Source organism: Podarcis erhardii (genome assembly GCF_964252035.2).
Source record: "Podarcis erhardii genome assembly, chromosome: 3".
Classification (NCBI taxonomy): domain Eukaryota; kingdom Metazoa; phylum Chordata; class Lepidosauria; order Squamata; family Lacertidae; genus Podarcis; species Podarcis erhardii.
The window spans coordinates 7,911,278-7,925,381 of record NC_138507.1 but is presented as its reverse complement, the minus strand read 5'-3'; the positions used below and the strand labels follow the sequence as shown (position 1 = coordinate 7,925,381).

The 14,104-nt window shown below is 44.7% G+C and overlaps 1 protein-coding gene across 1 annotated transcript; it reads right to left on the bottom strand.

The window, feature by feature from the left end:
- Positions 1–446: 446 nt before the first annotated feature.
- PNO1 (partner of NOB1 homolog) lies at positions 447–11,869 on the bottom strand. The gene is made up of 7 exons (XM_081855718.1): positions 11,589–11,869; positions 5,985–6,134; positions 4,375–4,458; positions 2,800–2,860; positions 1,884–2,001; positions 1,195–1,265; positions 447–730 (listed from the first exon to the last, which is right to left on the bottom strand). The coding sequence occupies exons 1-7, from the start codon at positions 11,847–11,849 to the stop codon at positions 663–665; spliced, it is 813 nt and encodes a 270-aa protein (XP_081711844.1). The 5' UTR covers positions 11,850–11,869; the 3' UTR covers positions 447–662.
- Between the last annotated feature and the right edge of the window lie 2,235 nt (positions 11,870–14,104).

Genomic DNA, 14,104 nt, shown 5'->3' with positions numbered 1-14,104 from the left:
TGGCTGAGTTTCCCCAGCCACTCTGGGCGGCTCCCAATCAGTATTAAAAACAATACAGCATTACATATTAAAAACATCCCTGAACAGGGCTGCCTTAGAGATGTAAATTAGCCATCTAATGCAGTGTTTAAAGCAGTCATAGCCCAAATACAGTAAACAGACTGTGGCTAGTTTCTAATTTGAGGGATATCGGTGGTGGAGGTGAGTTTCCATGTCAACACACATATCACTGGTCCAACATCTGCTACCGAACACTGCAGGAACTCGCAAGACATTTTCGGAAAGCCCATAGGAAGCAAGCCCATAGGAAATTCGTTTTGCGAAGCACCTCCAAAACGGAAAACTCTTCCGTCTTGCGAGGCATTCGTCTTGCGGGGCACCACTGTACTGTTGTGGGACCACCGCACAGAATTATCAAATTGGACATTCATGTTGAAACACTGAGGTGTTAGGCAAGTTGGCTATAGCAAAACTTTTGTTTGCCATCTTTATTACATATGCTCATCAGACAGTATGTCTGCTGGAGAACAGAGTTACACTCTTTCCTACGCCCATGTTGGAGCGAAGAGTTGCCACAGGCTTTTTTCTTCAGTCCCACTGTTTCTGTATATGAGTCCTTGTACAGAAAAATCCATTTAGCTTCAAATCCAGCATTGTTCGTCTTAAAACCTTTCTGCTGCTCTGCTGGCCACTGCTCTAATATTGCCATAAACCTTTGATGGAGGACTTCCTGTAGAAGAAAAGCAAAGTATTAGTACTGCTGATAATGAAATTCAGCACTTAAAATGAAAATATAATTGATACCAATATTGATCTTACTAGACATAATCCTAAAACCTACGATGAACATGCACACAAAATTCATGCTGATAAGGAATAGGAAAAATAATAAAAAATAGATAAAACCATGAGTACTAATATATTCAAAAGAAGCCGCTTTCAAACAAGTATTTAGAGATGCGTAGCCCTGTAGATAGGAGTACAAAAGCTGCCTCTGAACTTAATTTCCTTCTGTATGGGTACTAATGGTTATACCTACCTCTTACTACCATTCCGGATTATTAAAGTCATAAGTAATTATTTTTGCTCAGAAATGTAACGTCTCGGCCATCAATAGAAGCAAAGCCAGTTAAAAGTCCTAGCCCAAAGCAGACCTCTTTAAATCCAGATTTCCTTTTCTTAAAAGAGGCTTACCTAAGATGAGGTTGCAGATTGCTGTTCGTGCCATTTTAATATTCTGGAAAGACCCTAAAATATGAACTTTCCTGTAATGAAAATAAGAAGTTTTACTTTACATGTGGAATGTACAGTATTTAGGAATATTTGACTAATACCTGAAAAAAAAATCCTTTTAGTGACCCCAAAGGACCAAACAGTCTCACATTGGTAGAATCAGCACCTGACTGAGCTGTGCCTCCATAAGGAGAGATTTCAGTCATCTATCAAGATGCTCAGCTCTTTCCAAATCCTAAGTATTAAAAGTAGCCATGGCATCATACTGTCCTCATCTACTTCATTTCAGATCCATTTTGCTGCACTGCATGATAACAACCACACCATCTACCGTAGCACACCGAGGGTGGCGGCAGCGGTGGCTGAAGAATCCATCTTAATTGGGGCTAATCCATTCTTTACTTAGTGCTGTATCATGAGGAATAATTGTCACAAGAAAACATACACAGCTTTTTGAAATTGAGAAAATATACCTAGAGGTTTCGTCAGCTGCCTAGTAAATGACGTAGCCAGATAGCATCTTACTGCCTATTCAGGGTCCCCTACAATCACTTTTAAAAAGTCTTGTCCAGACAGAACGTTGCACAGAAAGTACACCAATTCATATTCATACCACGAGAAAATGTTATAGGCTACTGGATTATACTTACGAGTCTGCAAGAACTATTCGTGTTCTGGTCACATTTTCAATAGTGAATTTTGTTTTTCCACCTTTCCCAGCAATTCTTCCTATTGCTCTAGAAAGATGATCTCCTTTTAACGGCTTGACTAAAGAGAAAAGGTCAATGTTACTTCATCGTACACATTTTTCCAACCTAGTCCTAAATAAGTTTGTTCTGGGCTCAATGAATGATATGGGTGAATGTGATGTTGCACAACTAATGCTCAGTAGCTGTGAACCGAGTTAGTCTCTTGAATCATTGAGAACCACATGAGAATGAAATACTTTTAAATGTTTATTCCAAAACGAATGATCAAATTGAAGCAAGAACTGTTAACTGTTAAAACTAAGGCTGCAAGCTTTAACAAGGAGATCAGACAACTAAAGTTAAGGAGACACATGCTCTGCAATCATTTTACAGTGGTGCCCCGCAAGATGAATGCCTCGCAAGACGGAAAACCCGCTAGACGAAAGGGTTTTCCGTTTTGGAGGTGCTTCGCAAAACGAATTTCCTATGGGCTTGCTTCGCAAGACAAAAATGTCTTGCGAGTTCCTGCGGTTTTTTTCCCCTCCCACCCCTTTTTCTAAGCCGCTTATCTGCTTATCTGCTAAGCCGATAAGCCGCTAATAGCGCTAATCCGCTAATCCGTCAATGGGCTTGCTTCGCAAGACGAAAAAACCGCTAGACGAAGAGACTCGCGGAACGGATTAATTTCGTCTTGCGAGGCACCAGTGTATGTGTTGTTATAATAGGGAAGGAAAATGATACTTAAAACAGCCTTTCATTTTAATAGTGAGCAGCAGCGTTTGTTACTAGTGTAAGTGCTTACACATCCCTCAGTAACTGAAAAATGCACCTATACTGAGGTTTTGAAAACACAAGACCTTCAAAATGGAAGACTCACCATCTGTTACTTCAAAGGATTCTAGGAAAAGGTCATCTAATCTGATGAGAGCAAGTGCATCCTGGAAGAGAGTTGTGGAATTTGAAACTTTGTATAAGAAACAAAAAAAATACTTCTCAAAAGATCAGTAATCTTACAGGGCAGGCACAGGACCTAATTAGGGACAGTATGAAAATTAGAACAGAAAAATAGAAATGACTGGCAGCGGCTACTGAATTTTACTTTGTGGCATGGCTAAAATGGGTCACCTGACGTGACATCCAGTGATTGACAGTCCTGTGAAAATAGCTCATAGGGGGTTGAAGAATCCAGGATATACAGGGCAAGGCAATGTCACAACAGCAGGTGTGATGAGGACTTCTTCCTTTGCTCCCCCAATCTGTCCTATGGGGTTCCTCTGTAGCCTTCTTAGACTTTACCGACTGGTGGGGTCTGCGTTGCTCCCGGACGGGAGGAAGGAAGTCAAATGACACTGAGGTTGATTCAGAGAAAGAGTTTATTCTGCTCTCCGGATAGCAGAAGGCACTTGCGTGGTCAGTCCACAGCAAGTCCAAAGAAATGAGAAATTTCATGCAGTATATATATCCTCCAGGCACCCTCTCCCCCCTTCCCCAGGAATCCAAGCATGTCAGCTTATACACGTAAGTTGACATCCATGACCATAAACAGTTGTTCCTGTTCCGGCACTCTTGACCATAAAAGGTTGTTCCTGTTCCTATACTCTTATCTTGGGGCAGGAGGTCACCAACTTCTAGCCCCGTTCCTTGGTCTCTTGTCAGACTTGACAAGGTCTGTGCGTCTTTGTGGTCAGGATGTAAGATAAGACCCAGACATGCCATCCCTGCTCTACTCGGAACTGGCAAGGCCACTCATTGCCGTCACGGACTGATAAGGGAGAGGGCTTTGAGCACTTGTTTATACAGCTAGGTTTTCTGTTTATACATTGACTCAAGAGCTCAAGTTAATGCATTTTTGAAATGCTCCCTTGGAGAAGGAAAAATGTGGAGTTTGGGTCCCGTTTCAGACTGACTGCACAGAAACCCATTCCTTCGCCTCAACCCTTAAACAGATTTTTTTGGGGGGTTGGTGGGCATGGAGAATGCAGGAGGAAGAAGGGATGTCTCACTACCAAAAGCCCAGTGCATGGAGGACACCACAGTTGGCTATCATTTGTAGCTTTTAAAAATACAAGTTCCACAACAGGAGGATCAAGGCATATTAGCAAATATTAAGGAAAACTTTCCAAAGTCAATATTAATCTGGTACTTTTGCTCCTATTTTTAAACCATTACCTTTGTTTTAAAAACCTGGAAACATCTACTCTGGCAAAACATATTCCCCTTTTGACTACAAAGCACCCCAAAGAAAACAGCTTTAATAAATTCTAAAACAGAAATTATACATGAAAGTCAAGCATGCAGATCTCAGTGCAGGGATGGCTGGAACACAGCACAACAATACAAAGTCAATTTCTTCATTTGGATAACAGATTGTTAAATCTCCATTGTTCAAAAGACAAAAGAAATCCTTTACCCTATGCATGCCAGAGAATCTGTTTAAAAACAAGTAACTCACCTCAACTTGAAATCCAAGTAGAAAAGCTTTCACAAAATCAACTGCTTTTGTCAAAGCACCTACGTCTTTTGTTTCTTTACAAGTCTAGAAGAGAAAATAAGTTGTTAAGATTTGGGCAATGGAGCGCTGGGAGATTTAGTATACAAGCTGCTCTACTCTACATCATTCAACTTAAAAACCAAGCTCTGTGTTTCCATTAACACAAAGGCGACTGACTACCTGTTCCTTCCCCCTACAGAAGCCTATGCTGACAACTCCCAATGGTCAACTTCACCTTAATTTTACCCATTCCTAAATCTGTATTATATTTACCCTTACAAAAACACTCTGCAACAATACATAATGATTTTGTAAAGTCATTCTGCACTGAAAGTTTTATTCCGCATTGAAAGTTAACTCTCCGTGATGAACGGCTCAGATCTAAGTTGTTGTATCTTTGCATTACTAAGAAATAAGTGAGGTTCTCCTGAGATTAATGGAACTTCCACAGCACTGAATTATCCACTAACCTCAATGACTCTGCCCCAATGGCTTCGTTATTTAATTTAGCTAGTTAAACAGGAGAATCCATTCTGTCTGGATTCGGCTTTATCTGAGATCCCCTGGAACTGCTCCAATGCCAGCCACCAAATGGCACTGCTGAGACTATAGTGCTTAAATCCAGCCCACTACTACCTGCTGAACTTTTTCACTAGGAACTAGGGCCTGACCCTGTCTCCCACCCTGCTTTTGCGTCATGTCTTTTTAGCCTGTAACTGCTGTGTGAGCCCTTTTCGGCTAAAGGGGCAGGGGGACATGCTTTCATTAAAGGGCAAATACAGTGGTGCCTCGCAAGACGAAAAGAATCCGTTCTGCGAGTCTCTTCGTCTTGCGGTTTTTTCGTCTTGCGAAGCAACCCTATTAGCGGCTTAGCGCTATTAGCGGCTTATCGGATCAGCTGATAAGCGGCTTATCGGATCAGCTGATAAGCGGCTTATTGGCTTATCGGATCAGCTGATAAGCGGCTTAGCAGCTTAGAAAAAAGGGGGGGGGAGAAAAAAACCCCGCAGGAACTCGCAAGACATTTTCGTCTTGCGAAGCAAGCCCATAGGAAATTCGTTTTGCGAAGCACCTCCAAAACGGAAAACCCTTTCGTCTAGCGGGTTTTCCGTCTTGTGAGGCATTCGTCTTGCGGGGCACCACTGTACTAGGTCCTCCCACTTTACAAAGCACCAGATGACACGACATGGGAAGAGAAGCTGCTCGATTGCAGGCAGTTCTCCTCGTCCCAGGGCCAAAGACCTCATACAGTAACTAGCACCTCCCTCTCTGCTACCATCAATTCTGCTCAACACATTCTGGGCAGCAAAGGGCATGCTGAATTTGGGACAGCCAATTGTCTGCTTGTGACTAAATTTGCCCCTTAACTCATAGTTTAATTAGAATGGACATGGGATTAGTTCAGCAGTCAGGTTTTCAAATCTTTCCTATCTATCAATTATTCCTCCTGGCATGAGGGGACACAGGAGAAAGGAGAGGGGTAGCCACAAACGAGCATTGTGCCCCTGTGCAATCTTTGGTCACGATGGCTTACCATGATATGTTCTAGGAAAACACATCCTACAGCTCACCTTTATCTCTACGTTTCTTGTTTTTAAATTAAACCTAATTTGAAGCTGTAAGTGTTCTACGATAGGCGTAAAAATTTTCATCCAGTTTTCTTTCAGAGGTGTGTATCTGTTTGGTGGTACAGAAATTTTCCTCACTTCACCTTTTCCACCCTATAATAAAAGACCAAAAAAGAAAGAAAGAAATGTTGGTTTTAAGAATTTTTATTATATTAACTGTACACTTCCCTGATAAAGCTTTTTTAATGCAGTATATAAATTCCTATGTGTACAAATAAATAAGATCCCTTTGCACCAGAATCTAAATTGCATGACAAGTAAAATTACTCTTAAGTATTCAATTCAATGATTAGCTTAATGTTTTGCTTATAACCTTAGGAAGCCCAGTTGACTTATTTTTGCTAGAAACTTTTACTTTAAGTCTGATAGGTGGTGTTGTTCAGGTAACCAAGTTTATACTGACCTAACAAGCAGTACAGAAACATATAAGGAAAATCATCCCATAACAGTATAGTGAAGACAGAACTTATTCAGAATGATCAAACAGTGTTGAGAAACTAGGCTGTATAGCACAAGTTTAGAGTAAACATAGTACATGCTACCACTTCCCCTACCTCTAACCAAGATTCAGGTTTGGGGAATATTCACATACTGAATGCTGAATCCTTCCAAAATTTTCAACCATAATTTGTCTCCCTGCAACGCCCATGAATTCAGAAATGGGGAGGCAGAATAACAGCAAAAACCTAGCCAAGAATTTAAGTTTTGATCATAACCCACTGAGTGACCTGCATTGGCCAAAGCAGGATTTGCATTAGAATGCAGAACCAAACCAGTCTCAGAAACTAAGAAATATAAGTTAATCACCAGGTTACAGTTGCCACAACATACTGTTTAGTCGCCGTTCCCCCCCACAATAAGGTTTATTGTTATTATTATTAATTTCATTTCTATTCTGCTTTATATTTTAAAGAGAAAAAAAATCAAAGTGGTTTATAACACATTAAAACATCAAATAAAAGAATCTAGAATAAAATAACGACAAGATGGCCAAAGATCAGCCAGCTGGCAGCAGTGTCTCTTGATGCTGTGGCATGTGGGGGAATGTCTGAAGCAGAAAACACACCAGCCAGATGGGGATGTCCATTGCCAAAACTGGCGACAAGACATCTTCACTTGTTGGTAGCAAATGGACCCACACCAGTCGCAAAACGCAACTGGAGCCTGTGGAATTTCGAGCACTGAACCAAATCAAGGTCTAATCACAGTACCCCGTGTCAAGTAATTCACTATGATACAAGTGCCCGTTACATCTCAAAACACAGACTCACAGAATTATAGAGTTGGGAGGTACCCAGGGGCCCATTTATTTTAATTATTGAATTTATATACTGCCCTTTACCTGCATGTTGCAGGGCAGTGCACAGAATAAAATCAAAATATAAAACCACAAAATACATACCGTATTTTTCCCTCTATAACACACAGATTTTTTCTCCTAAAAAGTAAGGGGAAATGTCTGTGCGTGTTATAGAGCGAATGTGTGGTCCCTGGAGCCGTTTGTCCCAAGTGCATGGCAAAAATCAGGCAAAAATCATATTGCGCCGTCACGGAGGAGAGGAGGCTGCTGCTTTCCTGCATTCTGCCTCAGGGTCTTACTGCCCACCCTGTTCTGTTTCGGTTGCTGTTTGCTCAGACGGAACAAAGAGCAGTGAAATCCCCTCCCCTCCAGGCAACCCCTCCCCTCCAGGCAAGTAGAGAGGAAAGCAGAGCGTCCCTGCTCCGGTGGTGGTGGTGCTGCTGCTGCTGCGTCTGGGGACTCGGCAGGCAGCGGAAAACATGCAGATGAGAGAGAGAGAGAGAGGGCGGGCTTGAGTGGGTGGGTGGACTTTTGCCTTCCTTCCCCCCCCCTTAAACCCCTCTCCTGCATTCTTAGCCAGCTGCTTCTCCACACACCCCTCTCGTGCTCCTTGTCCCTTCTATATTTTTCCTTCCCTCCCCACTTAAAACGTGGTTACAAAGCACGGATCCACATGGATCCTCAGGATCTTTGCATTGGGTCACCCCAAATTCACCATCAGATCACATAGCAATGATCTGATGCAAAAACAGGGCTGCAATGGTGCAAAAACGTGGTTACAAAGCATGGATCCACATGGATCCTCAGGATCTTTGCATTGGGTCACCTCAAATTCACCATCAGATCACATAGCATGTCCATGGCTACAGCCTGCCCCCCCAAAATCATGTACCCACTGTTGCCTGGGGCTGCAATGGTGCAAAAACGTGGTTACAAAGCATGGATCCACATGGATCCTCAGGATCTTTGCATTGGGTCATCCCAAATTCACCATCAGAACACATAGCATGTCCATGGCTACAGCCTGCCCCCCCAAAATCACGCACCCACTGTTGCCTGGGGCTGCAATGGTGCAAAAACGTGGTTACAAAGCATGGATCCACATGGATCCTCAGGATCTTTGCATTGGGTCACCCCAAATTCACCATTAGAGCACATAGCATGTCCATGGCTACAGCCTGCCCCCCCAAAATCACACACCCACTGTTGCCTGGGGCTGCAATGGTGCAAAAACGTGGTTACAAAGTATGGATCCACAGGGATTCTCAGGATTTTTGCATTGGGTCACCCCAAATTCACCATCAGATCACATGTCTGTGGCCACAGCATGAAGCACAAAAATGATACATCCACTGTTTCATTCAGAATGTTTTTTCCCTTGTTTTCCTCCTCTAAAAACGATGTGCGTGTTATGGTCAGGTGCGTGTTATAGAGCGAAAAATACGGTAATCAAGATAAAAGCAGCAACAACCTAATACGCTCCCCTCACAAAACCCCACATTTTAAAAGAGGATAGGATGTCAGTCAAATCAACCAAAGGCCTGGTTAAAAAGGAACGTTTTTGCCTGGTGCCTAAAGATGCGTGATGAAGGTGCCAGGCGAACGTCCCTGGAGAGAACATTTCAGAGATGGGGAGCCTGTTCTTGTGTTGCCACCCTCCAGACCTATATGACTCCTGGCACAAAGTGGGGTGGGAAAAACCGACTGTACTTCACTTGAAAATGATAGTTGCACCCAGGACTTGCAATACCCAAAGATTTCCCATAACATGATCTAAGATCTTCTCGTATGACCATCGTGCAGAAAGTGTAGTGCAGTGACTAATGTTTCCAACTCTTCGAAAGATCCCATCAATGGTGTCTCTGAAAAAATTTACACATCACTTGGGAAGACAGGCAAACTAATGCCAGTGTGCTGGAAGAAGCAAAGATCACCTGTGTCGGAGCAATGATTCTTCAACATCAACTTTGTTGGACTGGTCATATTGTGTGGGTGCCTGCTTGTCATCTTCCAAAACAACAACGGAAAGGGTGCTGGTGGTCGATAAAAAGTTTAAAGACTCTCTCAAGGCAAATCTAAAAAAAATGTAGTATAAACACCAACAACTGGGAAACACTGGCCTGTGAGCGCTCCAATTGGAGAACAGCCTTTACCAAAGGTGTCATGGGTTTTGAAGACACTCAAACTCAGGATGAAAGGGAGAAAGGTGCTAAGAGGAAGGCAAATTTGGCAAATCCTCACCGTGATCAAATTCCACCTGGAAAACTATGTCCCTGCCTACAAAGGTTTGTATAGTTAAAGCTACGGTTTTCCCAGTAGTGATGTATGGAAGTGAGAGCAGGACCATAAAGTAGGCTGATCGCCGAAGAATTGATGCTTTTGAATTCTGGTGCTGGAGGAGACTCTTGAGAGTCCCATGAACTGCAAGAAGATCAAACCTCTCCATTCTGAAGGAAATGCCCTGAATGCTCACTGGAAGGACAGATCCTGAAGCTGAGGCTCCAGTACTTTGGCCACCTCATGAGAAGAGAAGACTCCCTGGAAAAGACCCTGATGTTGGGAAAGATGGAGGGCACAAGGAGAAGGGGACAACAGAGGACGAGATGGTTGGACAGTGTTCTCGAAGCTACTAGCATGAATTTGACCAAACTGTGGGAGGCAGTGGAAGACAGGAGTGCCTGGCATGCTCTGGTCCATGGGGTCACGAAGAGTCGGACACGACTAAACGACAACAACAACAACAACAATAATATTGCATTTCAAACAAGTTCCAGGCTTCATTCAAATTAAGCGTCTTGGAAAGGATGAGGAAACAATGGTTAACTTCACTTGAGGATTGCAAGAAAATGCAGTTGGCCACACCTTTACCTGACTTCTGCTTTCAAACAGAATTTCTTAGAGCTAAATTAAAGTACCTAGGTGTGTCGTCTTTAAGTGATGGGTTCATATTTCTCCAGAAGCAAAGCTATTTGAAATCAGGAGAGCTGTGGAAGGACATGTGGCTCCAGAATTGGCCTCCGCAGTCACTTACGGACTCGCTGTTAAGACCCTGTTCATCTTACTCGGCTACAAGCGATTGCCAAAGAGGAAGAAGTGTGTCGAACTAGGGGAGAGAAGGGTTCGAATCCCCCCTCAGCCATAAAGCTCACTGAGTGACACAGGACCAATCTGAGCCTGACCTACCTCACAGGGTGGTTGTGGGGTTTTTACATGAGGAGGAAAACCACGCGAAGCCCCTTGGAAGGAGCACAGGTCTATAAGCCAGTGGCGTAGCGTGGGGGGTGCAGGGGGGGCCGGGCGCAACATCTGGGGGTTAGGGGGCGCAAATCCATGGGTTAGGGGGCGCAACATCTGGGGGTTAGGGGGCGCAAATCCATGGGTTAGGGGGCGCAAATCCACGGGTTAGGGGGCGCAAATCCACGGGTTAGGGGGCGCAAATCCACGGGATAGGGGGCGCAAATCCACGGGTTAGGGGGCGCAAATCCACGGGATAGGGGGCGCAAATCCACGGGATAGGGGGCGCAAATCCACGGGTTAGGGGGCGCAAATCCACGGGTTAGGGGGCGCAAATCCACGGGTTAGGGGGCGCAAATCCACGGGATAGGGGGCGCAAATCCACGGGATAGGGGGCGCAAATCCACGGGATAGGGGGCGCAAATCCACGGGTTAGGGGGCGCAAATCCACGGGTTAGGGGGCGCAAATCCACGGGATAGGGGGCGCAAATCCACGGGATGGGGGGCGCAAATCCACGGGTTAGGGGGCGCAAATCCACGGGATAGGGGGCGCAAATCCACGGGTTAGGGGGCGCAAATCCACGGGTTAGGGGGCGCAAATCCACGGGTTAGGGGGCGCAAATCCACGGGATAGGGGGCGCAAATCCACGGGATAGGGGGCGCAAATCCACGGGTTAGGGGGCGCAAATCCACGGGATAGGGGGCGCAAATCCACGGGTTACGGGGCGCAAATCCACGGGTTAGGGGGCGCAAATCCACGGGATAGGGGGCGCAAATCCACGGGTTAGGGGGCGCAAATCCACGGGTTAGGGGGCGCAAATCCACGGGTTAGGGGGCGCAAATTACTTGCCTTGCCCCGGGTGCTGACAACCCACGATATGCCACTGCTATAAGCGTAGCAAATCAATACGTCACAGAAATAAAAACGAGGCCAGAGGCGGGACGTGGCCCCCGAGCCGCCCTCGCAGGGCCTGGAGGGCCCGCCTGGCCGCACGCGCCTCTCCCCGACTCACCCCGAGAGCCTCTCCGCGGAGAGGGGGGAAATCCGGCCGCTTGAGGGGCGGAGGGCCCTCGGCCGTCTCCATGGCGCCTTCCTGGCGCTCGCAGGCGCGCCGCTTCCGCTTGCGGACCCGCGTGAAGCCTTCGCCGGCAGCCTGCGCCTCCATGGCCGCGGGAGGTTCCGCCACCCGGCTCTCGCCGGCAGAGCCCTCCATGCCGAGTCCGCGGGACACGCCGAAAGGAAGGAGCGGGCCCGGCGGCCTGGGAAACGTCATCACGCCCCCGACGTCACTTCCGCCGCTCTAGTAACCCCCCTGTCGCGCTCTCTATCGTCTTGCGGCCTCCTTCCCTCCCCCCCCCATTGAATAGTAGTAGCAATAATTAACAACAACAATAGTCGAAGAGACCATGAGGGTCATCTGGCCTAACCCGCTGCAATGCAGGAATCCGAAGCAGGGTTCAAAGACCCTGAGAGTCTCTTGCGCTACCAAGTGAGCTATTAACCAGGCATAGGCAAACTTGGCCCTCCAGATTTTTTGGGACTACAGCTCCCATCATCCCTGACCACTGGTCCTGTTAGCTAGGGATGATGGGAGTTGTAGTCCAAAAACGTGGCTGGCCAAGTTTGCCTATGCCTGCTATTAACTAAGAACAACAACAAGCAGTACAGTATATCCAATTTCTACGCCGATCTAAAAGGGGGTATATACAGTGGTACCTCGGGTTACATACGCTTCAGTTTACATACCCAGAAATAGTACCTCGGGTTAAGAACTTTGCTTCAGGATGAGAACAGAAATTGTGCTCCGGCGGCGCAGCAGCAGCAGGAGGCCCCATTAGCTAAAGTGGTGCTTCAGGTTAAGAACTGTTTCAGGTTAAGAGCGGACCTCCGGAACGAATTAAGTACTTAACCTGAAGTACCAATGTATACTGAATGAGGTAACTGTTAGGTGGATTTTTAGCTGGTTGACTGAACCCAAAGAATGGTCAGTACGGTAATTGTGTGTCATAATCCTGGGAGGAAAAGTGACCAGCTCATCCAGTTTGAAGATGACACTAAACTGGGAGAGGTAGCTAATGCTGCAGAAGACATAATCTGGATTCAAAATTATTATTATTATTATTATTCTGGATTGAAAATGAACTTTACAGATTAGAGAGCTGGGCTCAAATTAATTGCAACAAATGTAAAGTTCTGCACTTAGGCTGGAAGAACCAGACGCACAAATATCAATCAATCAATCTTTATTATGGTCCAGAGACCCGACAAAACAAGAATAAGATAGGGACATCTGGTTTAATAGTAGTACATGTGAAAAGTATTTGGGGTTTTAGCAGACCACAAGTTCAACAGGAGTCAACAGTGTGATGCAGCAGCAAAAAAAGCTAATGCTATTCCAGGCTGCATCAACAGAAGCATAGGGTCAGACCCCACCTGGAATACTGTGTCCAATTCTGAGCACCACTGTTTAAGAAGGATGTTGACAAGCTGGAACATGTGCGCAGGAGGGCAACCAAGGTGATCAAGGGTCTGGAAACCAAGCTTTATGAGGAGCGATTGAAGAAGCTGGGTATGTTTAGCCTGGAAAAGAGGAGGCTGAGAGGAGATATGATAGCAATCTTCAAATATCTCTAGAGCTGTCACATGGAGGCTAGGACTCGAACCAATGGCTTCAAATTACAAGAAAGGAGATTCCAACTTCACATCAGAAAGAACATTCTGATGGCAAGAGCTGTTTGACAGTCAGAAGATGGTGGATTCTCGAAAGGGGTCAGGTTCACCGCATGTACTGTGTTAAAGGAAAATATAATGAAAATGATGTACAGATGGTATTTGACTCCTGTAAAATTAGCAAAGATATATCATAACTGCGATAATCTATGTTGGAAATGTAACGAAAAGGAAGGAACATTTTATCATATGTGGTGGACCTGCCCCAAGGTGAAAGACTTCTGGGAAAAGATATATAACGAATTGAAAAAAATGTTGAAATATACATTTATAAAGAAACCAGAGGCCTTTCTTCTTGGAATAACAGGTTTGGAATTGCCCAAGAAAGAAGTAAAATTATTTTTGTATGCCACAACTGCGGCTTGTATTTTGTTAGGTAAAAAGTGGAAAACCCAAGAATTACCAACGATAGAATGGCAGATGAAAATGATGGATTTCTCGGAGCTAGCCGACCTAACCGGAAGAGTCCGCGACCAGAAGGAGGAGGAGTATCAGGAAGATTGGATCAAATTTAATGATTACTTAGTTAAACATGTTAAGTTAAATTAACTGAAAACAGCTTGCAGATACTTAATTGGCTTAGGATTTTATTCAAGTTAAGTGATGAATTAATAGGTTTAATTTCATCATGTGAAGATCTAAGGATGTTAATGTTTAAGTTAAATATTTTAAGAACTATGATTTGGAAAACCGTTAAAAGGACATGCAATGAAATTCAACCAAGGGGAAGCGAGGAAGTCACTTAATAATGTTAATAAGTGTAATTTTTAATAAGGTTATGATTTATGTTTGTTTGTT